The sequence below is a fragment of the Alligator sinensis genome, unplaced genomic scaffold (assembly GCF_000455745.1).
Source record: "Alligator sinensis unplaced genomic scaffold, ASM45574v1 scaffold386_1, whole genome shotgun sequence".
NCBI classification, from domain to species: Eukaryota; Metazoa; Chordata; order Crocodylia; family Alligatoridae; genus Alligator; species Alligator sinensis.
In genome coordinates, this window is record NW_005841996.1 from 1,548,287 (window position 1) to 1,571,165 (window position 22,879).

Genomic DNA, 22,879 nt, shown 5'->3' on the forward strand with positions numbered 1-22,879 from the left:
CCTGCTTCCCCCCTGGCTCAGCAAGTGGTGCCTCCTGGGTCTTGGGGGGGGCACCCGGGGTCCCCCCCCCGTGGTTGATTGCCAAGCTAGGGGAGCAGCGCGGGGGGGAGCCTGCACGCTCCCCAGCAGACCAAGAAATGGAGCAGAATTACTTCTGGTCCACTTCTCGGTTTGCCGCTGAGCATGTAGAGGGCCCCCCTGCACTCCTGTGGGATGCTTCATGTGCCCCAGCATCACAATATTCACAAGCCTCACTGGTAGCTCGAGGTACATAGAAAAGACTTTTAAAGCTGTGTCTATGTTTGAATTGCTGATTCTCTGAATCAGCATTGAATCTTCAGATTTGGATTCGGCTGAATTGAATCAGGGACAGTGATCCAAATCAACGAATCGAATCGCTGTCCCTGATATGGGCTGAATCCAAATCTGAATCGAATAGGGCCCACTTCGCACACCCCTATAGTTTCATAGTTTCATAGATGTTAGGGTCAGAAGGGACCTCAATAGATCATCGAGTCCGACCCCCTGCATAGGCAGGAAAGAGGGCTGGGTCTAGATGACCCCCGCTAGATGGTTATCTAACCTCCTCTTGAAGACCCCCAGGGTAGGGGAGAGCACCACCTCCCTTGGGAGCCCGTTCCAGACTTTGGCCACTCTAGTTGTGAAGAAGTTCTTCCTAATGTCCAATCTAAATCTGCTCTCTGCTACTATGTATATAATGTGTTGCATATTTATCAACCAAAAAATACAGCTGGTGCCCCCTCAATTCTTTCACTTAATTTTTAGCAGTATTAGTTTTCCAGTGTAGTTAGGTCCTGGTCAAACTTGCTTTAACACGGAAGGTGCTGTTCATACAGGTTCATAGCATTCAGAAAGAAAATAAAACCTAAACAACATAGATTGAATTTTCATAAGTGCCTACAACCTGACTCCCCCAAGTAATTTAGGCACTGTGATGCTCAGTGTTGCAAAATCTAGGATTTAAACACCTGGCCCCCATGGTGGAATAGCCCTGGATGGACACCAAAGTCCCTATATAATCCATGAGGAGGGTTGGGTTCCTCTAGCCAAGAACAAATACTAAAGCTAGGGTTGTGGCTTAAATTATATTAGGCTCGTTTTTTTAACAAGAATTTCTCACTCACAATCCCATTCACTGGTAGCTGAATTCTTTGGTTTCCATTGTATTTATTGAATTAAATGCTAAGTATTATATTTAATGGAGTCCTAACTCACTGAACATTCTATCACATCTATGTATTAGCATTTACCGGTAATTAACTTTTAAATGGTTCCAATTATTCCAGTGAAAAAAGACTTATTCCAGTGACTTACTGCCATCCAAACATAACACAAACATAATTCAGTGTATTTTTAGCAGCCAAACACTTGAACTACGAAGGAAAAGCAATACATACCATAAGCAGTCCCTTGTAGGCATAGACGATGCCAAGCCAAATGGTCATGTGTGTGTTTTCACAGTGTTCCAAGATTGGTCGGATGGAAATATCTCTGCCTGCAGGGTCCGGCTAAAGGGGGAAAAAGAAGTAGAGTCAAATTTCTGAATTCAGACTTTACAGGTACAGTACTTGCCTTAGAAGCTACTTCATCCTTTTCCAACTGTTTGTGGATATGTATGTACCTGTACAAGAAAAGAGCCAACTTCAAAGAGACTTTTGAAAGTGTGGTTCCTGCAGGTTGCATGCTTAGTAAACCTAGCAAGGAGTAGGACTTAGAGAAGTGTAGCAGGAAGAATCTCTGCCAGAATGATTCCCTGCTAGCACAAAATAGGAAGTAGAAATTGGTGGTATGTTCAAAGACTCTCCTCCTTTAATACTGTCAATTCTACTCATCTGCTGTATTTTTAGATATATGGGAAGGCATTCTATGTAACTAAAGGGAAAGGAAATCAATTGGGCCTTGCTTAAGACAGCTAATTTGGTATAAAGCAGTGGATGTAGCTTGAATTTGCACTCAGGCAAATGTGTGAACTTAAAATCATACTTCCATGCACTCTGTGTTCTTCTATCAGTGACACATGGCTGAGTATGCAATGAGACACACTGCAGCATGTTCGAGGCTCTAGTCACATAGTTATGAGCACTATCAAATGCCAATACCATGGGTGGACCTAGGATTTTGAAAATGGGGAGTGGGGCAGATGGTGTGGCACATCCTCTTATATAACAACACATTTTTCTCCAGTTAAAAACAAACTAGATGCTTTACTAATATGCAAGGGACTAGCACTATATTATTCAGTTTAAGTTCAAAGCAAAAACAAATACAACTATTGGAATGTGCACTGATGTGCTAGCTTAAATCTAAAGGTTAAAAAAACTACAACAAATTAGGCTAAAAGTAATCAAAAGAGTCAAAATCTAGTGTGTCATTAGCCCTTTGGTTATTACAGCTTTCATGCATCTCTTATTCAGATTCATGAAACAAAATTTAGCTTTCTTGAGCATTTTGACAGTGCCTCCAATGACTGTCAGTCATTTCTACATCTGAGTTAATATTAGCATACTTGTGTTACAGTCTGCAGGGCTGTGAAATAGAAGACAGACACTACTAAGAAAGGCCAACAGACAACAACATTGTAGAAAAAAAGATAGTTTGAATAATGGAACATCAAGACTATTAAAAAGGCGGGAGGGTCATTAACACCTGTGAATTGCAGAGACATTAGCAGGAATCAGGGAGATGACAATAACCTATGAAGTCCATTTACTCTCTCAGCACTGCCCAAATAGAAATTCTGCTGCCCACTTCCAGGCAGCTGGTTTTGAAGTTTTGATGGAGCAGGAATCATAGCGGGGTGCAACATAGGGGAGTGCATTGCACCCTCCTCCTTCCCACCTCACTGATCATCCCTGGCCACTGCATTACAGAAACTGCAACAAGAGCTCATGACAGGCTATAACTTTCTGAAGCAGGTTCCTCTAGAGACCAAGTGAAAATCTCTGCAAAAGCTAATGCTGCTAGAAGCCTCAGAGATTTCCATATATTGTGCAGACAATGCAAGAGGACAAGACAATAGACTTGATCAGCCTTGCTTTGATGAGGAACAGTTATCATTTATGCTGAAATTTCCATCATAGGCTATGTGTAGTGGGGGCATGTGCCCCCCCTGAGATTGACCGCCGCTGAAGCTGCCACCGGTGGCCGTGCCTGTGGGAGGCTCCTGCTTGCCGCTGCCATGCCCCCGCCACCAACACTGCTGCCGCCACTTGCAGGTGGTCACTGTGCCCCCCAGCCTCTGGGGGCATGTGTTGTTCATGATTTCCATGTTCTTTGTTTTGCAAAACTGGTTAACAGAAATCATAAACAAATACTGCCCCAGTGCATTGGTTTTAATGAGAAGTTATATGTCTTCCATCTACTTTTAAAAGGTGCCTACTATACAGAGGCATATGTTGCATTCACAAATCTTAATTTGCAAATTAGGCTATTGACTCTAACTGATTATTTATTTCAATTTAAGCAGACTATATCTTTCAGTTTATTCAAAGCTGTGAACTCCTATCCTGTTTTTCTCTTGAGACTTCCCAGAAATATTGGAACAAATGTTCAAAGCAATTTACTATTTCTAATTTAAAATGTTAGACTTGGTCTTCAAATGATGTCAGTCAACATGGGCTTAATGTTTACAAGTATATGTGTTTCCTTTTGCAGATAGCTATGTAGAGAAAAGCTCTGGTGGAGAAGAATGAATACTGATTTTCATCTGAATTAGGGAGTACCAGATAGCTTCTTACTCAAATGCAGAAGTGCATTAAACATGGAAGGACTTCAGAGAAAAATTGACCTGCTTTATTAGTATCAGTAAGAATTTTGCTACAGATTTCAATGGGTATGGAATCAAACCCATAAGTTTCCTCCATCAGGCCTTCCATAAAATAAAACTCCTTGGCTGCTGCTGACCTCAGATAACAAAAAGAAAAAGAAAAGAAAAGGACAGAAGAAACAGAAAAAAGAGCACATAAAAGGAAAAAAAAGATGCAAACAGAAAGAGAATTTGGGGGCATGTTTCCTTTCCCCTTGGAGAGGAGAAACTTTCCCCAGTGGCCGATGACCCTGGTCTTACAATCACTGACTGCACACCTGCCAATGCCATTAACTTCAAAGCGGGGTTCAGGAATGCATTGTCTATCAGGATACAGTAATTACATGGCATCACAATGCACAATATTATGATGCCACTAATTGGGCTTAGGGATCATCAAAATCCTTCCTTCTTTTTGACCAGTGAAGTGTTTCACAACTCCAAAGACATTGTGCACTGAATGAAATTGGACAGTTTAACTTGAGGAGTAAACTTTCTAGAACTTCCTTTGTTTGTGCCTGGAATGAAGTAAAATTCATATGAAAAGTGTTGCATTAACTATTCTAAAAACAAAATAGTGCTGACATTTCATTCCATGTGCAGAGGACTGTCCTGAGAACACATTTTTTCATTGAGTCTTAATCTTACTTTAGTGCGTTATGTGGTCAAATAGTGTCCCCCTTCCCTATTCAGGGCTCAACCGCTGTCTGAATTTGGAGATAAAATTATTTACATCACTAGCCAAGCACAGAGATCATTTTTTGCCAGCTCTATTTGTTTTTTATCTATTGCTGAAGAGCTGCCTCCATTTAAATCAGCTCAGGATATGGCCCCCCTTCTCTCTGTAGGTATGCTTGGTTCCTGAGAAACACTCTCCCTCTTTTCCAGCTCCCACTTTTGAGAGAAGAGTTAGGTGCCAGGGGATGAGACTTCCACTCAGTGAAGTGGACTATGCCACTTGCTTTACTGTACTTGTTCCTGAAGGGAAACTGCCGCTGACACTTATGCTGAAGCACAGCACCCTTGTGCTCCTCGTGCTTAGAAAAGTCAAGCTGTTGTCTGTTATTCTGAAGAGAGCATGCACAAAAGGACACTGAAGAGCAATACTATAATTCAGCCCTAGGCAGTGACAGGCCTTTCTCTTCTATTTCACCAAGGTATTTGTCTCCTAAGAGAACATAGCTAACTGCTGTTCTGTTTTTAGGACTGGAGAGAATACATGTGCCCGTTACTCAAAACAGAAATGCCGGCAAGAATGGTGATTTGAAAAAAGGGGCTAAAATATGTTAACATTCAATTAGGGTAGTAGGAAATAACTTATTTCTTTAATGGGATTAATGGAAAAACTGCCAGCATTCATCAGAAACAAATGTAGGTTTTCCCGGGATCAGGGGCTTCATCTTACATAGACACACAAAACTCCTGTTGAAGACAAAGAAGTCTGAATGAGTGAAGTGCTCCAGTTTGTTTGCAGAATAAGGTCTAGTGTCAATTACAAAGGTTGGAAGCCTCCTGTATGTGACAGCACTTGCTTTGAAGCCAAATTCAGACTGTGACTTTTACTATTTTTAATATTAATTTTGTTACAAGTTCATGCATGTTGCATTTATGACTGTTCTTCATCAAGTATTGATGCTTTAACTTTTGGTTGATTTTTGTTTATTATCTTTCATATTCTCATTTTGCTGATTTCCCTTTTTTGTTTCTGTATTGTTTTTTCCATGAATTTACTAATTACAGCAAAAAGGTATGTAAAAATAGTATTTTCTGATGCCCAATGATTTTTTTAAACCTGCATAATTATAATTGAATGCAGCACTTCAGTGACCTTTCTAATCATCCACCATTTGTGCACTTTGTTATTGCCATAGAGAAGATGACAGCATAAATGCTACTGAGGATTGTATATGTACCAGACTCCTGCACTTTCCTTTTATAGAAAGCAGTTGAAATGCCCTTCATATGTCATCATCAAAAGTTTGAAGACATCCTGTCTATGATTAGGCTGAAGTTGCCCTACCTCTTTTGAAAACTAATAAGGTTTTTGATATGCGTTGCTTTTGACATTTCAGGATAAAGAAGTTTTTTTTCCTGTTAACTTTACACTATTCACATAGCATCCCCAGTAAAATGCTTGCTTATGCTAAATCTAAAGAGTTCAGAAAAAGGCGTTCAGGCACCTTAAGGAAGTTACTTTTGAAGCAATTATAAACCTCTTATATATGCACATCTATTAAAAGACGAAGTAGTAGCAACAACCCATGTGTTTAGGCAGGTTGGCAGCACCTCTCCCCCACCACTCCAAGTCAGAACAGCCATCATGTATATTGGTCTATACAAGCCATTGTGCTAGAAAAGGAGTGGCACAGTTTGAACCCCGTGGATTTGGCTCAGATACAGTTACAAGGGATCACAATGTTTGGAAAAGTCAGAGTGGACAGAACCCTTTTTCAATTTGTCCACCAAATGGCACTTACCCAGTCATATAACATCCATTTCTGTCACTTGCACAGTTTGCAATCCTATTCTATATGCAATGTGGGCACGAAGGGCCAGCTTCTGTTCCATATATTGGATGTCTAAGTGGATTTAAGTGCCTAAATATGAGTCTGTTCCATCCTGCTCAAATTCCTGAAAATCCATATTGTGTCTACTTTTGTAACATACTGTCTGTCATCTGATCCTGAAGACTGAATCACGAACAGTGAGGTGGAGGAAGATCCATCTGCTTTTTACATTAGCAATTTTTCAGGGACTTGAGCAGGGTGGAAAAGAATTGCACTTAAGCACCTAAGTTCACTTATGTATCTAATAGGTAGAATAGAATTTAGCCTAGAGTAGCCACACAGCTACAGAGCATGCTCAGTAGGGTGCATTCTGGCCTGGCAGGTATGTGACTGTATGCATGTACCCTAGGTGACTGTAAGTCATGATATTGCATCCAGGAAAACTCATACCTATTGGAATTAAGTAACAAGAGTGTGTGCATGTTGGGAAGGGAGGTGGGGAGGGACTCCCGTGTTTTAGCCAAATAACCAAATGCTTATGAACCCTCCTCTCGCTTGCTTCATGCATTTCATTATCACCATTATGCCCGTTGTACTATACAAGGATTGCTCAGAGACCACCTATACAAGATGCAGGATGTATTATATTATGGGTTATATCTAGGGGCATCATGCTCTGGGGGTGGGGGTGGCGGGTGTGCTTTAATTACAGTGATTCTCGGGAGTCACTCTAAAGTGGCTGCAGCATCTTGTATATTCAGTGTCCCGCACTTCAAAATGGTAATGGGGCGCTTTAACTCATTCAATGAGCTTTAGTTAATGCACCCCTGCCACCATTTTGAAGTGTGAAGATACTGAATACATGAGATGCCGAGGCTGCTAGACTGTGCTAAATGGCACGCTCCAGCAGACTCAATTAATTGGGCGTACCACACATCTACAGGTACCCAAAGTGACCATTTTATGGCTGCTCTGTTGGCTTTCTGCCCACACAGCCTCATAAGGGACTGAAGAGGGAGAGGTCTTGAGCAGGTCCCCAGGTACTGCAACAGTTTCCTTTCTTACTACTGTCATACAATAACCCCAAGATGCTGGACTTCTCAGGAGATTTCTCTTGACAGACTTTTCTTCAACGTCTGTGAGGTTAGTGAAATGCCTTTCTTAGTATTTCACTACTATTCAGGCAGTGATCAATATTCCCAGAATAACTTGGATCTGAAGAATCTTAACAAGACTACTTTGCTGCCTCTACACATGCTCAGAGGTGTGGGAGGGGTGTTTTAATTAGAGCCCTTCCTGGGCAGCTGCTCTAATTAAAACACTGCAGCATCACGTGTATTAAGCCTCTGCACATTAAAAAATGGCCGTGGGGTACTTTATCTAAGCCTTGTTCGATGTGCCTTGCTCTTACAGTGCATAGTGCAATTTTCGTTTATCATTTGTACTCCTTTATGGTCTTATCAGCTGGCTACAGGCTGTCCCAATGATGAAAATGGGATATTTGTTAAAAGACTCCAGTTTTCACTTTTCAGTTTGAAAGTAGGCTGTGCAGGTCCAGTGGTTTGGGAATTAAACCCAGGAGTGCAATCTTACATTTGATTGTTAATTGGCCTTCACAGTCTCATCCCACCAACTATGTTATTTCTCTCCTCTCTAAATGACATTCATCCAGCTGTCACCATACTGGGACACGACTACAATGCTGCTGCATGAATTATGCAGCTTTGGTATTTTAAATTTGGCATACTTCACAGTCAAAATGTTTCCTCATCTGAAATCCAAATTTTTCTTCATCAGGGAGCAGCCAAAGCTTCACCTGAATCCAAGTTTCTTGCAAACTTAATTGCACTCGGTATTTCATTATGGATTTTTGTGAGAAGTTACTAGGGTTTTTATCAGCATATGCCCTTCTATATGTTAAACTGTACTGTTATTAAAAACCACAGCTGAAAAGGTTTTCTGTATAAAATCAGAGATTCTTTTTATAAGCAATGTATTGTGCCCATGGTCTCCATTACACAAAGATGATGGAAACAGCAATGCTAAATGCTGTAGGACATATTCGATGACAACCTGAGAATAAACAACTCAGGTATGAGAGTGAGCAATTTAACTTGAAATCTTCCTCTCTCTTTAACAAGCTATTTACTTTTAAAAATCACTATCATCATCAATGCAAAATAACTTGAATGCAGTACTGCACACAACTAGTTTATGCCCGATTAGGTACTGTGCAGTAACTCACATATAGACACATTAATGCGTAGTAACACACAAGTCTCCTGACTAGGTCTGCCCAGTCACTAGGGGTCTGGCCAGAGCCTAGCCCCAGGGCTCCTGCCTGGCCCCCTCTCCTGTTGCTGGGCTGGGCTGCTCTCTGGCAGCCCCTACCTGCAGGGTATAGAAGCCTGCAGCTATATCGTTTTGTAAGGCACACACTTGAGGAGCCTGCAGGAGCCCGTGCTCACTGCTGGAGCTCAGCAGGCCCCATGTGCCCCCCTGGACAGCCTGCAGGCTGTTTGCTGGGTCTGCCCTGCTCCAGAGCTTCTGCCTAGCTACAGCTGAATGTTGCAAATGGTTGCAGTTTGCTGCACCCCCTTGCCCAGCCCTGTGATCCCACCAGGGCTGCTGGCTGTGCCACCAAAGCCAGCACCTGCTCCCCACTGCTGCTCACCCTCCACCTCTTTCTCTTTGTAGGACCATAGTGAAGCACCTCAGTCGTGTGGCTGAGACTCCCTGGCTGTGTCCCTGTTGGGGTTGCTGCTGCTAGACCTCCAGGGCCGGCATCACAGGGCCAGCTGCACAGGGGCCTCATCCCTGTGCTGCAGCTGCCCATGAGGACCGGTCAGCCATGCTACTGCCAGCCACCAGCAGCACCAGTTCCACCCCTTGGGGGTACCCTGGCTGGGCACCGGTCCCCAGCCCACCAGAGGCAACGGACACTGGACAGAGCTGGATGCTGCCTGGCACAGGGAGCTCCATGCTGAGCCACCAGTCGCACCTGTGGTAAGTCCCACACTGGGGGAAGGCGGACCCTCTCAGCCCCAGTTCCTGCCCCTGCCCCTGGACCCAGCCCCAGCCTGGCCCCTCTTCCTTGCCTGCCTGCTTGCACTCCCCTGGCCCCAGGTTCCCCCCGACAGCATGCAGAAAGGTGGGGCACAGGTCAGAACTTTATTGAGCTGCTCGTGTCCCCATGGGTGTGTGGGCATGGGCCTCTCATGTGCCCAGGAAGGTGTCGATCCTGGCAGCAATCTTCTCCTTGGCATCTGGGGGCAAGAACGTGTAGCGCTGTGACAGATAGCCCACCAGGTCGTGGTGGATGCTGCAGGGCAGGCTGGACTTGCCCCCGCACTGTCATAGCTCAGGGTCCTGATCCAGGAGCACAGGTGTGCCCAGGGCACCAGCAGGATCATCATCAGCAGGGCATAGTGGTGTGGGCAGCCCTCAATCTGCACAAACAGCCCATCCTGCACTGCCCATGGCACCCCTCACCCCAGTTGTCCAGGATCCCTGAACACCTTAAGCCTGGACACCAGGCACTGGGTGGCAGTGGGTGCAGAGCAATGCAGCAGAGCAGTGGGCCTGCAGGGACAGAGCAGGAGGGACAGTAGGGGCTGGAGCCATGGCAGCAGGTGCTGCCAGCAGCCTGGCCTGGCCCACCCTGAGAAGATGGCAAGAGAGGCAGGCAGTCTGCGTCCAGCCCCTGGGGAGCAAACAGGGACAGAGGGCTAGGGTGGCATCCTACCTGGCCAGTTTACCGTGGTTCCTGAACAACCTCCAATCTGAGGCCAGGCAGCACAGGGGCCCTGGAGCAGAGCAGCTTATTTCTCAAAAGTTGCAGACTCTCACAAAAGTCTTTTGTCTGCAGGGCCAACTTCTGGACACGGGAGGAGAGGCCACAGAGGCCTGCAAGACTGCTGTTGCAGGCTCATTGCCACCTGCTGCTGGGGCCACCTGGAGGCACCAGCTGGACCAGTAGTGCAGCCAGGATGGGACCCACCTGCTCTTGTGGCTGGTGGTCACAGTGGAGGGCTGGGTGGTAGACCAGTGGGTGTGGTGTGTGGAGGACCTTACCAGCTAGGCTGCCTAGGATGAGGCACAGCTGTGGGTATGCTATGTCCACTGGGGTGAGCTGGTGGCCCTGGAGCAGCATCTGGTCACCCAGGGCTGCCCAGCAGAGGCTGTACCCAGGTCCCCCTGTGCCTGGCTCCCTTCCCTGGCCCTGCAGAGCCCTTGGGTCCCACCTGCCACCTTGCAGTAGGCCCCTAGCAGCACCCTGGAGTAGGCTCTGCACTGTCTGCCACCTGCAGGCATCCCCAGCTTTTGCTGCAACCCCCATACCCACAGAGGAACTGTCTGCAGCTGGGGTGCTGGCTGCTTACTGCTGGGTTCTCCACCCTGCACTGCCCCTGAAACCTTCCCAGGTGGACTTGAGGATGGGGTGAGATACGGGAAGTGTCTGTGAAGTTTGGGGAATGGGGTTTTTATTGTTGGTGGGAGGAGAGGGTAGTGGAGGGGCACTGTGTGTGGCAGGGAGAGGGGAGGGGGCTGTGTTCATTGATGGGAGAGGGAGGAGGGATGGGGGAGTTTTGCTGTATTAATAATGTTTGTACAGTTTCTCTTATGTGTGTGTCCTGGAGTGGTGCTGGGGGTGGGCAGGGTGCCAGGGGTGTGTGGACGGTGGGGCAGGTGGTCTGGAGTGGGGAGTGCAGGAGGACGAGGTCAGCCAGAGCCTCCCACAGCTGGTGCCCTGGGCCTGGCTGGTGGGTGCATGGCTGTCCTGGGGCCGGGCAGGTGGGGCCTGGTGGGGCCAGCAGGGCCAGCACCATGGCCAGCAGCAGCACAGGGCACTGGTCATTGGTGGCAGGGACCAGGCTGGAGCAGTGGGGCACTGGGTGCCACTGGCAGGGGGGGGGGGGGGGGGGGGGGGCGGAGGCAGGGTGGGCAGGGAGTGAGCTGCTGTGTGCTCCTTGGCAGAGGAGAGGCTGGACAGGGATCAGAAGGTTGGGGTGTTCTTTTAAGATGGCTGCCAAATGCTGGCAGTTGCCTTTGGCCTCAGCATGGCTGCCAAGTGCTGGCAGCCATGTGACTGAAGACTGATGCTCCCCCAGTGGTCACAGGGACACATGATAGGCTGCTCTGACGAGACTAAATCTAGTTCCAGTTCACCTGCACATGCAGACACCAGCCCTATTCCCATTTGCTGAGCAGTACTTTTAGACCATTAATACACAAGGACATATATCTTGCAGGATGTTGCTATTTCAAGTGAAATGCATAAGTTTATGGCATAGCCTCCAGTATCTGGAGGCTTATAATGTGGAAAAGCTGTTTATTATATACAGCTTTTTAAAGCAGTGGTGTTCAATAGGGGTGTGTGAAACGGGACCTATTCAATTCAGATTTGGATTTGGCCTGAATCAGGGACAGGGATTCGATTAGTTGATTTGGATCACTGTGCCCAATTCGATTTGCCTGAATCCAAATCTGAAGATTTGATGCTGATTCAGAGAATCAGCGATTTGGATATAGACACAGCTTTAGATGTTTTTTCTACATACCTCAAGGTACCAGGTGTGGCTCGTGGATGCTGTGATGCCAGGGCAGATGGAGCGTCCCACAGGAGCATCCCCCCCATGCTCAGCAGTGAACCTGGAAGTGAATTGGAGGTACTTTGGTCCACTTCCAGGTCCACTGGGGAGTGTGCTGGGGGCCCCCCCCCACACCTCCCCCGGGTCGGCGATCAGCCGTGGGGGGACCCCGTGTGCTCCCTCAGACCCAGGAGGCACCAGTTGCCAAACTGGGGGGGGGAAGGGGGAGAGTCCCTCGCACTTCTGTGGAACTTTATGTGCCCAGCATCGCAATGTTGATGAGCCGCTTGGTACCTTGAGGTATGTAGAAAAAACATTTAAAGCTGTGTCTATGTCTGAATCACCAAATCTGTCCGAATCTCTCCGAATTGATTTGGAGGGTTCCGATTTGATTTGGAGAGATTAAAGGGTCCTCTGATTCAATTCAGATTCAGAGATTCAGCCACTGAATTGGACGAATCTCTGCCAAACTGAATCAGGGACCGAAGCTTTGCACAGTCCTAGTGTTCAACCTGTTGGCCCTGCAAGTCAAATGCATGGAGTGGGGCTAGTCTGTGGGTGGAATCAAGCCTTGGGGCCCAGTACCACCCCCTCCCATCCCATGCACACAGGGATTGGGTCCTGGCAGCCTGGCACTACCCCTCCTGTCCCCCTCTATGCTGGGATTGGACCCTGGGGCCTGGGGCCACCCTCACTTGGCTCTGGATGCCAGGATTGAGTGCCCCATTCAGCATGCAGGTCTTGGGGCTCTCCCTGTGTTTGGCAGCAGGGGAGCGATGCCACCACTCTTCTGCTGCCCAATTTCCAGACTTGTGGGGAGCCCCATGAGCTGGATGTCACAGCGCCATGGGCTGGATTTGGCTTGTGGGCTGAGGGCTGAGCACCCCTGATTCACAGTAAGAAGTAACAGTGGCTGGCTTGCTTCTGTTCTGCCTGCCAGTCTCACCAGATAGTTCCTGGGAGGTAACACTTCCTGGACACCTTATTGTATGCCATACAGCCTGTCAGCGCACTGAAAACTTAATTCATTGTGGTTTTGAACCTAGATTGGACAATGCACCAAAAATATATGGTTGGGAACAATCTTAAATTATAGGGCAGTGGACCGAATAATGTAGTAACAGTCTAATTAGCAACCTCTACCCTGCTCCCTCTTTGGATTTTCCATTTCTCTCCATGAAGACCTTATTCTTTTCAATCTTTCCCTCTTTTATCCTTTATTTGTTCTAGACAGCTCAAATTTGCAAATAACGTATAAAGAACTAGACCTTCTCAGTCCTAGTTCCAGCTCACTTTTTCTGTGAAGAACAACTTTCCTCACAATTGTGGAAAGGAAATTCAGTTTTTAAAAGATGAGCATGCAATCACTTGACAAACATTTTATGTCTGCATTGAACTAAACCTTCATCAGTACCGAAATATGAAGTTTTTGGCCAACATTGTCCAAAAGAACAGATGTACCATTGTCCTGAGAGCCCACCTGACCTTGAAAAACAAGCCCTCATAATAAATTGACATTACTTGGACTTATGTCAAACACTAGATGAGGCATAACTTCTAAGTGCAACATAACTGTTTGTGTATTGGAACAAAAAATTAGCCTAAGAGTGCTAATATGGGCTGTTGATCAGTAAGAAAGGTAGTCAAACAAGTCCTTATTAACAAACTACTTTTATATAAGAATTGTTGCCAGAGTATTGTATTATTAGCATCTGTTGTACTTGTTCGGTAGCCCTTAAATGATACATGCATTTTATTATTAATATTTGTATAGCACAAGGAATTTGCAGGAACTAATGATGTCTAGCCTGAAAGAAGACACTTAGCTAATTTGTTCAGAAGAAACACAGCTGATTTTAAACTCTTGCTTTTACCCTCTATTAACTTCATTCCTAACCTAAATCCTTAATTTCACTATCATATATATTCCACATGTTACTAATTAACTTTCTCTTAAAACCCTTTTCTGGCTCCTGGTAAAGATCAGATAAGGGCTTGATTCTGAGTGGCAGTGACCAACTGCAAATTCCATTGCAGAGGATACTCAGTTCCCCTTACAATTGGGCCCTAATGGAAGAAACACTTTTCTGATTTGTATTTTCACTGAATTTAGTTGCAATGTTTAAGACTATGTTTTAAACCGAAGAAGAGTAGATTTAGATTGGATATCATGAAGAAATTCTTTATGGTGAGGGTTGCCAAAATCTGGAATGGGCTTCCAAGGGAGGTGCTTTCCCCTGCCTTGGAGGTGTTCAAAAGAAGATTAGACAAGCACCTGGCTGGGGTTACTTGACCCCCAGCGCTCTTTCCTGCCCAGAGCACGGGGTTGGACTTGATGATCTAATAGGTCTCTTCTGACCCTAGAAATCTATGACATCTATAAGTCCACTTACATGTCTAACAGAATTTGGACCCTAGTGTAATCCCTCCCTACCCAACCGCAACTCTTCCCGGTCAGTGGATTGTTTAGAAATGTTCTATGGCCTGCCAAGAGAGCCACTGTTCTCATCAGCGAACCATAGAAAAATGGGGCTTGACGGGACCTTGAGAAGTTATCTATTCTAGCTGAAGGCAGGGTCATCCCTTTCTAAACCATCTAGTCAAGAATCTGTCTAATCTGCTCTTAAAAGCTTTCAAGGATGGGTTCTACAACATTGGAAGCTTTGGCTCTCCCATAATCAGTTGTTCAGGTTGATTCTACTTCTTCCTTTCTGTTGTTACACTGAAAGTCAACTTGCCAAGCACTGAAGCTTCATGCTTACAAACTACCTTGCTTCAATGGAGCCTTAAAAATTAAATTATTTTGGGAAACTGACAGTTCAGAACAAATCTTGTTCACCTCACAACTTCCAAATCCTCATTGCTGCTGGTATTTTTAGACCCTAGCATACATGTATGACAAGTGTTCTGTAATGCTCAGCTGGCTGAAGTCACCACACAATGACATCTGATGGGATGCCAGTACAAACAGCAGGATTTTATATTGCTGCCACATCTTATATAACCATATGCTTTCATTAATTTTATTGAGTTCCTGTAACAAAGTTGTGAAAAACAGACAATATACCACAGCTCATAATAATCCTGCCAAAGTGAAGGTGGGGAGGGGAAAGTACTGACACCTTTTCTGGCTTCTGAGAGCCTTATGTAGTTACTTGACATTGCAGAATTTAGTAGGATCAAATAACTTGGAAATATGATTAAAGAGGAAAAATGACAGAAAAAATATCTGATATCAGTGCTAACCACTGCAATTTCTGCTACCACAGTCCCCAACATATGCAAAAATCCAGAGCCATGAAGAAAAAAGAAGAGAGTACAAGTAATTGTCTCATTGATGTTCACAAATTATTGTCCTTAAAATAAAAGTGCTTTCGTGTTCTCCATATCTCTATACAAATAATTCCATAAAATTGTAATTTTACATACTGTAGTTTTCTGTGAGTTACAACTGAGAAAATACCATTACTGCCATAAGCTCATTGTGAATCTACCATACTGTGACCTGTGAAAAAAGTAATGAATTCACAATTTATGTCTTCACTCAATTTTTTTTGGAAGGAGGGATGTTTAAACAAACTGATGTTGAGAGCTCAATGGTCCTTAGAGATGAAAAGGTCCTTGATGATATGAAAAAATCTAATTCAGAGAAGATTATTATCCAAATTACATTATCTGCACTTTCTGCTTTTCTCCTGTTGTTTTTCTTTAATGTATTACTATGTAATGGAGGTTAAAAAGCTGAGTATACAATATTTTTCCAGCTGGCCCCAAGCAAAAATAGTTTAACAGAGAGTCCTCAGCTATGGGACCAGAGTGATTACTCTCAGCGGCGAAAGCCAGGATTTAAGGGCCAAAAGTAGTTCAGTAATTTGAAGTTTTTTAATTATATAGTCCTCTAGAACAGTGGTTCTCAACCATTTTAGCTTCACAGCACCCGTTATTAGACTAGAAGCACCCCCCATTAGATACAAGATACCCCAGGGAACATGCTATCCTGTAGTTCTCACTCATTTGACTACAAGAAAATAATAGAGCAATTCTTTTGTTTCAAAGAACTCAGCAAGCCCATAACAGGTCAGAGTGTTTCTAACTATTTCCTATTTGAAATCCCTGGGTTTATCTTGTGACTCATGTTTGCAAACCCATCTGTGCTAGCATCATGTGGTGCCTTGTGGTACCCTTGAAAAAATCTCAAGATGCCCCAGTGTCATAGCACCCAGTTTGAGAATCCCTGGTCTAGAAATATAGAGGTTACTCCAGTCATTTGGTGTCACTGGTCATGTTTACACAAACAATTAATGTGCTTAAATTTTCTCCACAGAAAATTTTGGTGCATTAAACTGCACCTGGGCACACATCTCAATGTGTTGGCCTGTTGAGAGCAAATTTCCTCCCAAAGGGAACAGTTCAATCCAGGACTGCTCCTGCCTTGGTCTGCCCCCCTGCAGCAGCCAAGGGGAGCTCCAGGCTCCCCCAGGTGCCAGCTCTGGGTTGGCAGGGGCACAGGGGTCAGGCCTGGGCTCTGTGGGGCAGAGGGAGCTTCCCAACTCAAGGTCAGCTTCCTCCCAGGTGCATAGAGATTGGGGCTGGCCCTGGTCTCCACAGGGCAGGGGAGAACTGTCCTGGCTCCAGGGCAGCTCCCTCAACCCATGGAGATTGGGGCTTAGCCAGGCAGCAGTTGTGGCCCTCTGCTGTCTGGGCTGACTAGGAGCAAATTGCTCCTGATCAGGGTCTACATGTGCACTTGAAAACATTAGTTAATGTGCTGTTTTTCTAGTACCTTTTTGGATTGGTACTAGCAAATGATGCATTCGACTAATTTAATACACAGTAATTGATGCACACATGTAGTCAGTGATACTTTACAGCATATTAGATTAGTCTAATACACAGTAAACTGTCTTGTGTAGATGCACCCAGTAACTTGTATGCTCTCACAGCCATTCTTTAGACTGGGGGTCCATTCCTCCTGTGAATCTATATAAACCCCAGCCTGGCTCCTTGGGATCTGTTCAGGATTTTTTCCTTACTGCTTAGGTCACCTTTATCTTCAATACTGTTGTGACAGAGGACATGCTAGTCATCTCTCCCTTTAGCTTAAACAATAGAGCAATCAGATGCCTTTTTGTGTAATGAGAGCAGAAATAGAAGGCTTGCTTGTTTTGCAACTCTGTGTGTAGGTCAGAACTGTGGCAATGGGTAGGGGGTGCATGGGGGTTCATGTGCACCCCCCGAGAGTGCTGGTGCACCCCCTGACAGCCAGCACTCCCCACTTAGGCAACAGCCAGGGGGGGCAAGCAGGAGCACCAGTGGCCCCCCCATGAGCGCTGGCTAGGGAGTAGGGGCACCAGGAGAAGTGCCACTGGCACTTCTGGGTGCCCTGCTCACACTTCCCCCCGCTGGGAGAAGCACATGCCCCCCCAACTCAGGAAGAGAAAATCACTTCTCTGAAGAGTTGACAGTCTAAGACAGTAGTAGTCAAGGTTTTGGCTTTGCAGGCCAGATGAATGGTGTGGAGCCAGCCCATTGGCTGGATCAGGACCCATGCTACCCCTGCCCAGTCCCACATGCCGGGATCAGGCTCAAGGATCCTATGCTGTCCCTGCAGGCTGGGATTAGGCTTCAGGGCTCTGCATCACTTTGGCCCAGGCCCATGTTCTGGGATTGGGCTCTGGGGCCTTGCACTGCTCCCGTGTACTAGGATCAGGCCCAATCTGCCCTGCATGCCGGATATAGCAAGCAGGGCCATGGCCCATGGGGCTCCCTGAACCCATGGGGAGTCCCACAGGCCAGACAACACAATGCCAGGGGCTGGATCTGATCCACAGACTGGAGTTTGAGCACTCCTGGTCTAAGATGTACCCATGAAGAGTGGGAGAAAAGATCAAGTTACAGTTAGGTAACCGTTAAATGGTTAAACTTTAATTATCCCTCTAGGTAGACACTATTACCTAGCCATATACTTGTATTTAGCAAAAAACTGAGTCATAATATGCTATGCACGATAACATTTATTTTCTTACCTACAATTTTAATATCTCCAAAATAGGTCAGTGCTGCTGTATCAGTCCAGAACTCATGGGCTTTCTGGTGTTATTTTATGTTTCCTGATCCAAAGACTGTTGAGGTAAATGGGCATCTTTACACTACTGTAAATTGGCTTCAGATCAGTTTTCAGGGGAAATACTTCAGCCAGCCAATAAGCTATTTTATGCACCTAATGAATGTTTCATAATATCCCTAGAATATCCCTCAGCATATTCTTCACTTAATTCTTTCTAAACAGGACTACCTATTTCTGTTTGACTATTCAATACATTGTTCCTTTTAATAGAAGAGCTGGATAGGATTTTTTTTCCTGGACTATACAAATTTTCAATATTTTGAAATTTTTCTAAGTCTGAAATGGGATAAAAGTCTCACTTTACAAGCTAAGAACTCAGAAGCAAAATGAAAATCAAATCAATCTAAATATTTTGTTACTTTATAAATTCTTAATATGTTTCATAGTTATTAAAATAAAAAGTTATTACAGCAAAACTTCCAATTAAAACGTGAAACTGGAAAAATTTGACAAATTCAAAACTTAAAAAATTTGCTTGGGGAGATTCATTGAAACCAATGCTTCTTGCAAATAGTGTTGGTTATGAGGGGACACAAGAAATGTGTTAAAGAAATTATTGAGTTGTGCTACTTAGTCACTTCTGTGCATCAAAACTGAGGAGGTCACAATGGGCATCATTCACCACTGAGCAATACGTTTACTCATCCTTTTCTAAAGTAATACTTTCAAGACTACTAACTTTTAAACTCTCACTTTTTAATACTTTTCATTTTCTTTTTAAAAATAAGAAAATTCTCAGACAGAAGTATCCTTATGATTGATAGATGTAAACACATTTGATTTTTAATTTAAAATAGTATTAGAATTTCCTAAATTAAAAATGGTTACATTTTGAAGTCAGTTGAAACTATTATTTTTTATTATTACAATAACCATTATTTAAAAACCAATTAATTTGGGGACTAAATTACAAATGAGCTGATATTTGCACCTGATTCTTTAGGGCTGTAAACCAACATATATTAAATCTGGTAAAAATAACAGCTGGTTTTAAACTTGTTATAAACAGTATCATGATGGGAACCGATAACTACATACCACTACCTACTAAGGCAGTGGTTTTCAACCTGTGGCCTGCGGCCCCTTGGGGGTCCACAAACTATGTCAAAGAGGTCCATGAAAGATGATTATGATCAATCAAAAGTATGTGAACCCCCACACATACAATTCAAATGGGTCCACGCCTCCATTCGAAATTTCTGCACCTCCATTTGAAAATTTTTAGGAGTCCACAAATGAAAAAAGGTTGAAAACTGCTGTACTAAGGGCCTTGTTTCATGTTACACTTAGCATGTATTATATTTATATCATAATAAGCATTTAATACGGCACAGAATGTTTTCTGAGCAGTCACACCTTAGAAGCTAGTCAGTGACGTACCGTGGGTCTCCGGTGCCTGGGGGCCAATGCTTGCATTTGCACCCTCTCCCCGTCCTTATAGCAATACTTAAAGTCTCTCGCCCCAGCCCTGTTTCAGCTGGGAAGGAAATGAAAGTCCTTGCACACCAAATGCGGGCAAAGGGGTGGTGGCTGGAATTTCCAGCCGGAACAGGTACCTAAGCATCCAACCCATGAGGCGGGTGGATGGGTTACACAACAAATGTAGCCACCACCGCTGGCTCAACAGGACCCCCTGCAACTGCAGGCTTCACAGATAGGATGGGCTGGCCCTGGTCACGTCACGCAATAAGAATGCTGAAGGGCCTGGTTGGTGCCCAGGGGCCATGGCCCCCTCCCATCCCCCTGTTGGTCCGCCACTGAAGCTAGTTAGTATCATATGTTAGGGTCTAGTATTGCACCAGAGTCCTGAACTGGTTCCTGCGTGATCAGCTGACTTTTGAGCTCAGCCCTGGGATCATACAGGAGCCAGCTGAAGACTCGCATGTGGTGCCAGGGCTGAGGAGCTGAAAAAGCAAAGTTTGCTCTCTGCTTTCTGATGGTGACAGCATGCCAGGAAAGCAAAGAACCAGAGATTCCAGGGAGGAGAGGCTTCTGTAGGACCATCTGCATGTCATCTACTACCAGTTATGGTTGAGACAGACAAGCTTGTGGTATAAATACTTCTTCTGTATTAAGGGATTCTCCTGCTACAGTTGTTAGTCAGGGAAACAGACCTTGTTACACCCCTGATTTGACACAGCTTTGCCAGCAGAAATCTATAATCTGTATCTAAGCAAAATCTATCTTGAAATCTTAGTTTAGGCATGGGCTGGTTTCAAATCTGGATCACTACGGTAGCCTTGGAATCTGACTAAGGCAGAGGTCTGTTCAAGCTCCAAAAGGCTGAGTGTTGTCTGACAGGCTTGAATGAATCTGGAGAGATTTTGTTCGTACCAGACAAAGGCCATGTTTGGGCTTTTTAATTTGGTTGGGGACTGTATTGTTACGAATATAGATTCATATTCCTGGATTCTTTGATTATAAGGTCAGATGGGACAGATGGGACCACTCTCACCACTTAGTCTGGCCTCCTGCATAACACAGGTGGTAGGATATTTTAAAATTAATTCTTGGTTAAAAATAGAGCCACATTTTTTAGAATAAACTCCTTGATTTAAGAATTGCCAGGGATAAGAATCAGCCGCAACCTTTGGTGAGTTGTTCAAGTGGTTGCACAGGCTTGATGTTAAAATGTGCACCTTATTTCTAGTCCAAATTTGTCTTGCTCCTTGCCATTGGTTCTTATTATAGCTGTCTGCTGTACCAAAGAGCCCATTATTAAAATTGTGTTCCCATCTAGTTTCTTTCAGACTTGTGTCAAATGACTCCTTAAGCATCTCTTTGGTAAGCTAAAGAAATGGACCTTACTGTGTTTCTTTGTATAAGATGTATTTTCCAATACGTTAATCATTCTTTTTGTTCTTCACTGAACCTACATCCTTCCTGAATTGAAACTGGATAGAGCACTGCAAAAGTGGTTACAGCACCGAACACAGAGGCATTACAACCTAATATTACTTAAGATCTCCCTGTTTCTACATCCAAGGATTGGATTAACCCTCTTGGTCACAGCTTGCATTAAAAGTTTCATAGTTTCATAGCTTTAGGGTCGGAAGGGACCTAATAGATCTTCTAGCCCGACCCCCCGCCAGGGCGGGAGAACAACAAAAGAACCCTAAAAACAAAAAACGGGACTCAAATGAGTCCAGCCAGGTAGGTATCCAGCCTCTTCTTAAAGATCCCCAGGGTAGGGACCAGCACCACCTCCCTTGGAAGTTGGTTCCAGCTCCTAGCCGCCCTAACTGTGAAGTAGTTTTTTCGGATGTCCAATCTGTACCTCCTCTCCATCAACTTGTGCCCATTACTCCTTGTTATGCCAGCGGGGGCTAGGGGAAACAGCGTCTCCCCCAAACCCTTCTGGTTCCCCCTAGTGAGTTTATAGATGGTCACCAGGTCCCCCCTCAGCCTTCTCTTGTGGAGGCTGAATAGGTTCAGGTCCCACAGTCTCTCACTGTAGGGTCTGCCCTGTTGTCCCCGGATCATGCGGGTGGCCCTCCTCTGGACCCTCTCCATGTTGTCCACATCCCTCCTGAAATGGGGCGCACAGAACTGGACACAATACTCCAGCTGCGGCCTGACCAGCGTCGCATAGAGGGGGAGGATCACCTCCCTGGCTCTACTCGAGATGCACCTGTGGATGCACGACAAGGTCCGGTTAGCCCTGCCAACCATGACCTCGCATTGTCGGCCCATGTTCATCTTGGAGTCAATAATGACACCAAGATCCCTTTCCGCCTCCGTGCTCTCAAGTAGGGAGTTCCCCATCGTATAAGTGTGCTGCTGGTTCCTACTACCCAAGTGCAGCACCCTGCACTTGTCCGTATTGAAACACATCCTGTTCCTGTTTGCCCACCCCTGTAACCTATCCAGATCCTTCTGCAATCTCTCTCTCCCTGCTAGCGTGCTCACCTCCCCCCAAATTTTGGTGTCATCAGCGAATTTAAACAGGTTGCTTTCCACCCCAACATCAAGATCGCAGATGAAGAAATTGAACAGCGCAGGCCCCAGGACCGAGCCCTGGGGGACTCCACTACCCACCTCCCCCCAAGTCGAGTATGATCCATCCACCACCACCCTCTGAGTGTGACCCTTCAGCCAATCTGCAATCCATCTGACTGTGTAGGCATCTATGCCACAGTCGCCTAGTTTATTAATTAGGATGGGGTGAGAGATGGTGTCAAAGGCCTTGCTGAAGTCCAGAAAGACTACATCCACCGCGACACCTGCGTCCATGGCCTTTGTGACCTGATCATAAAAGGCAATCAGGTTGGTCTGACATGATCTCCCCCTAATAAATCCATGCTGATTGCCCCTGAGCATCATTTCTGATGCCGGCCCATCACAAATGTGCTCCTTGATGATCTTCTCAAAGAGTTTCCCCAGGATTGGGGAAGTTCGTGTTTAGCTGATTATTAACCACGATTCCTAAGTCCTTTTCATTCACCAGGGTCAAATTTCCCATTCTGTTAGAAAAGCCTATGTTACTATTTGTTCTTAGCTACAATGACTGTACATTTGGCCATAATACAATGCCTACTGTTTGCATTCATCCATCTTAACCAAGCAATGGAGATCACTCTATACTAGTGACTTGTCCACCTTGTTCTTTACCATTCTCCATATCTTTGTGCCATCTCAAAGGTTTATCAGTGCTGATTTGAAGTTTTCTCAGTTTTCTCCTCATTACACTGAGAAGGCAACCTGTTTCCATTTTAAGAGATATTTTATTGTATGGACATTTTAATTGTATGCACACATATTCAAATGTCCTACTTTTTTACATTTTATAGGAAAGAAAATCACTGAAAAATAATATAATAACTTGACT

At 45.0% G+C, this 22,879-nt stretch overlaps 1 protein-coding gene across 1 annotated transcript in view; it reads right to left on the minus strand.

The window, feature by feature from the left end:
- Positions 1 to 22,879, minus strand: part of GABBR2 (gamma-aminobutyric acid type B receptor subunit 2) — a 984,392-nt gene that overhangs the window by 55,212 nt on the left and 906,301 nt on the right. Inside the window, 1 exon segment of the mRNA XM_006021507.2 lies at positions 1,419 to 1,529. Coding sequence (XP_006021569.1) covers positions 1,419 to 1,529 — 111 coding nt within the window.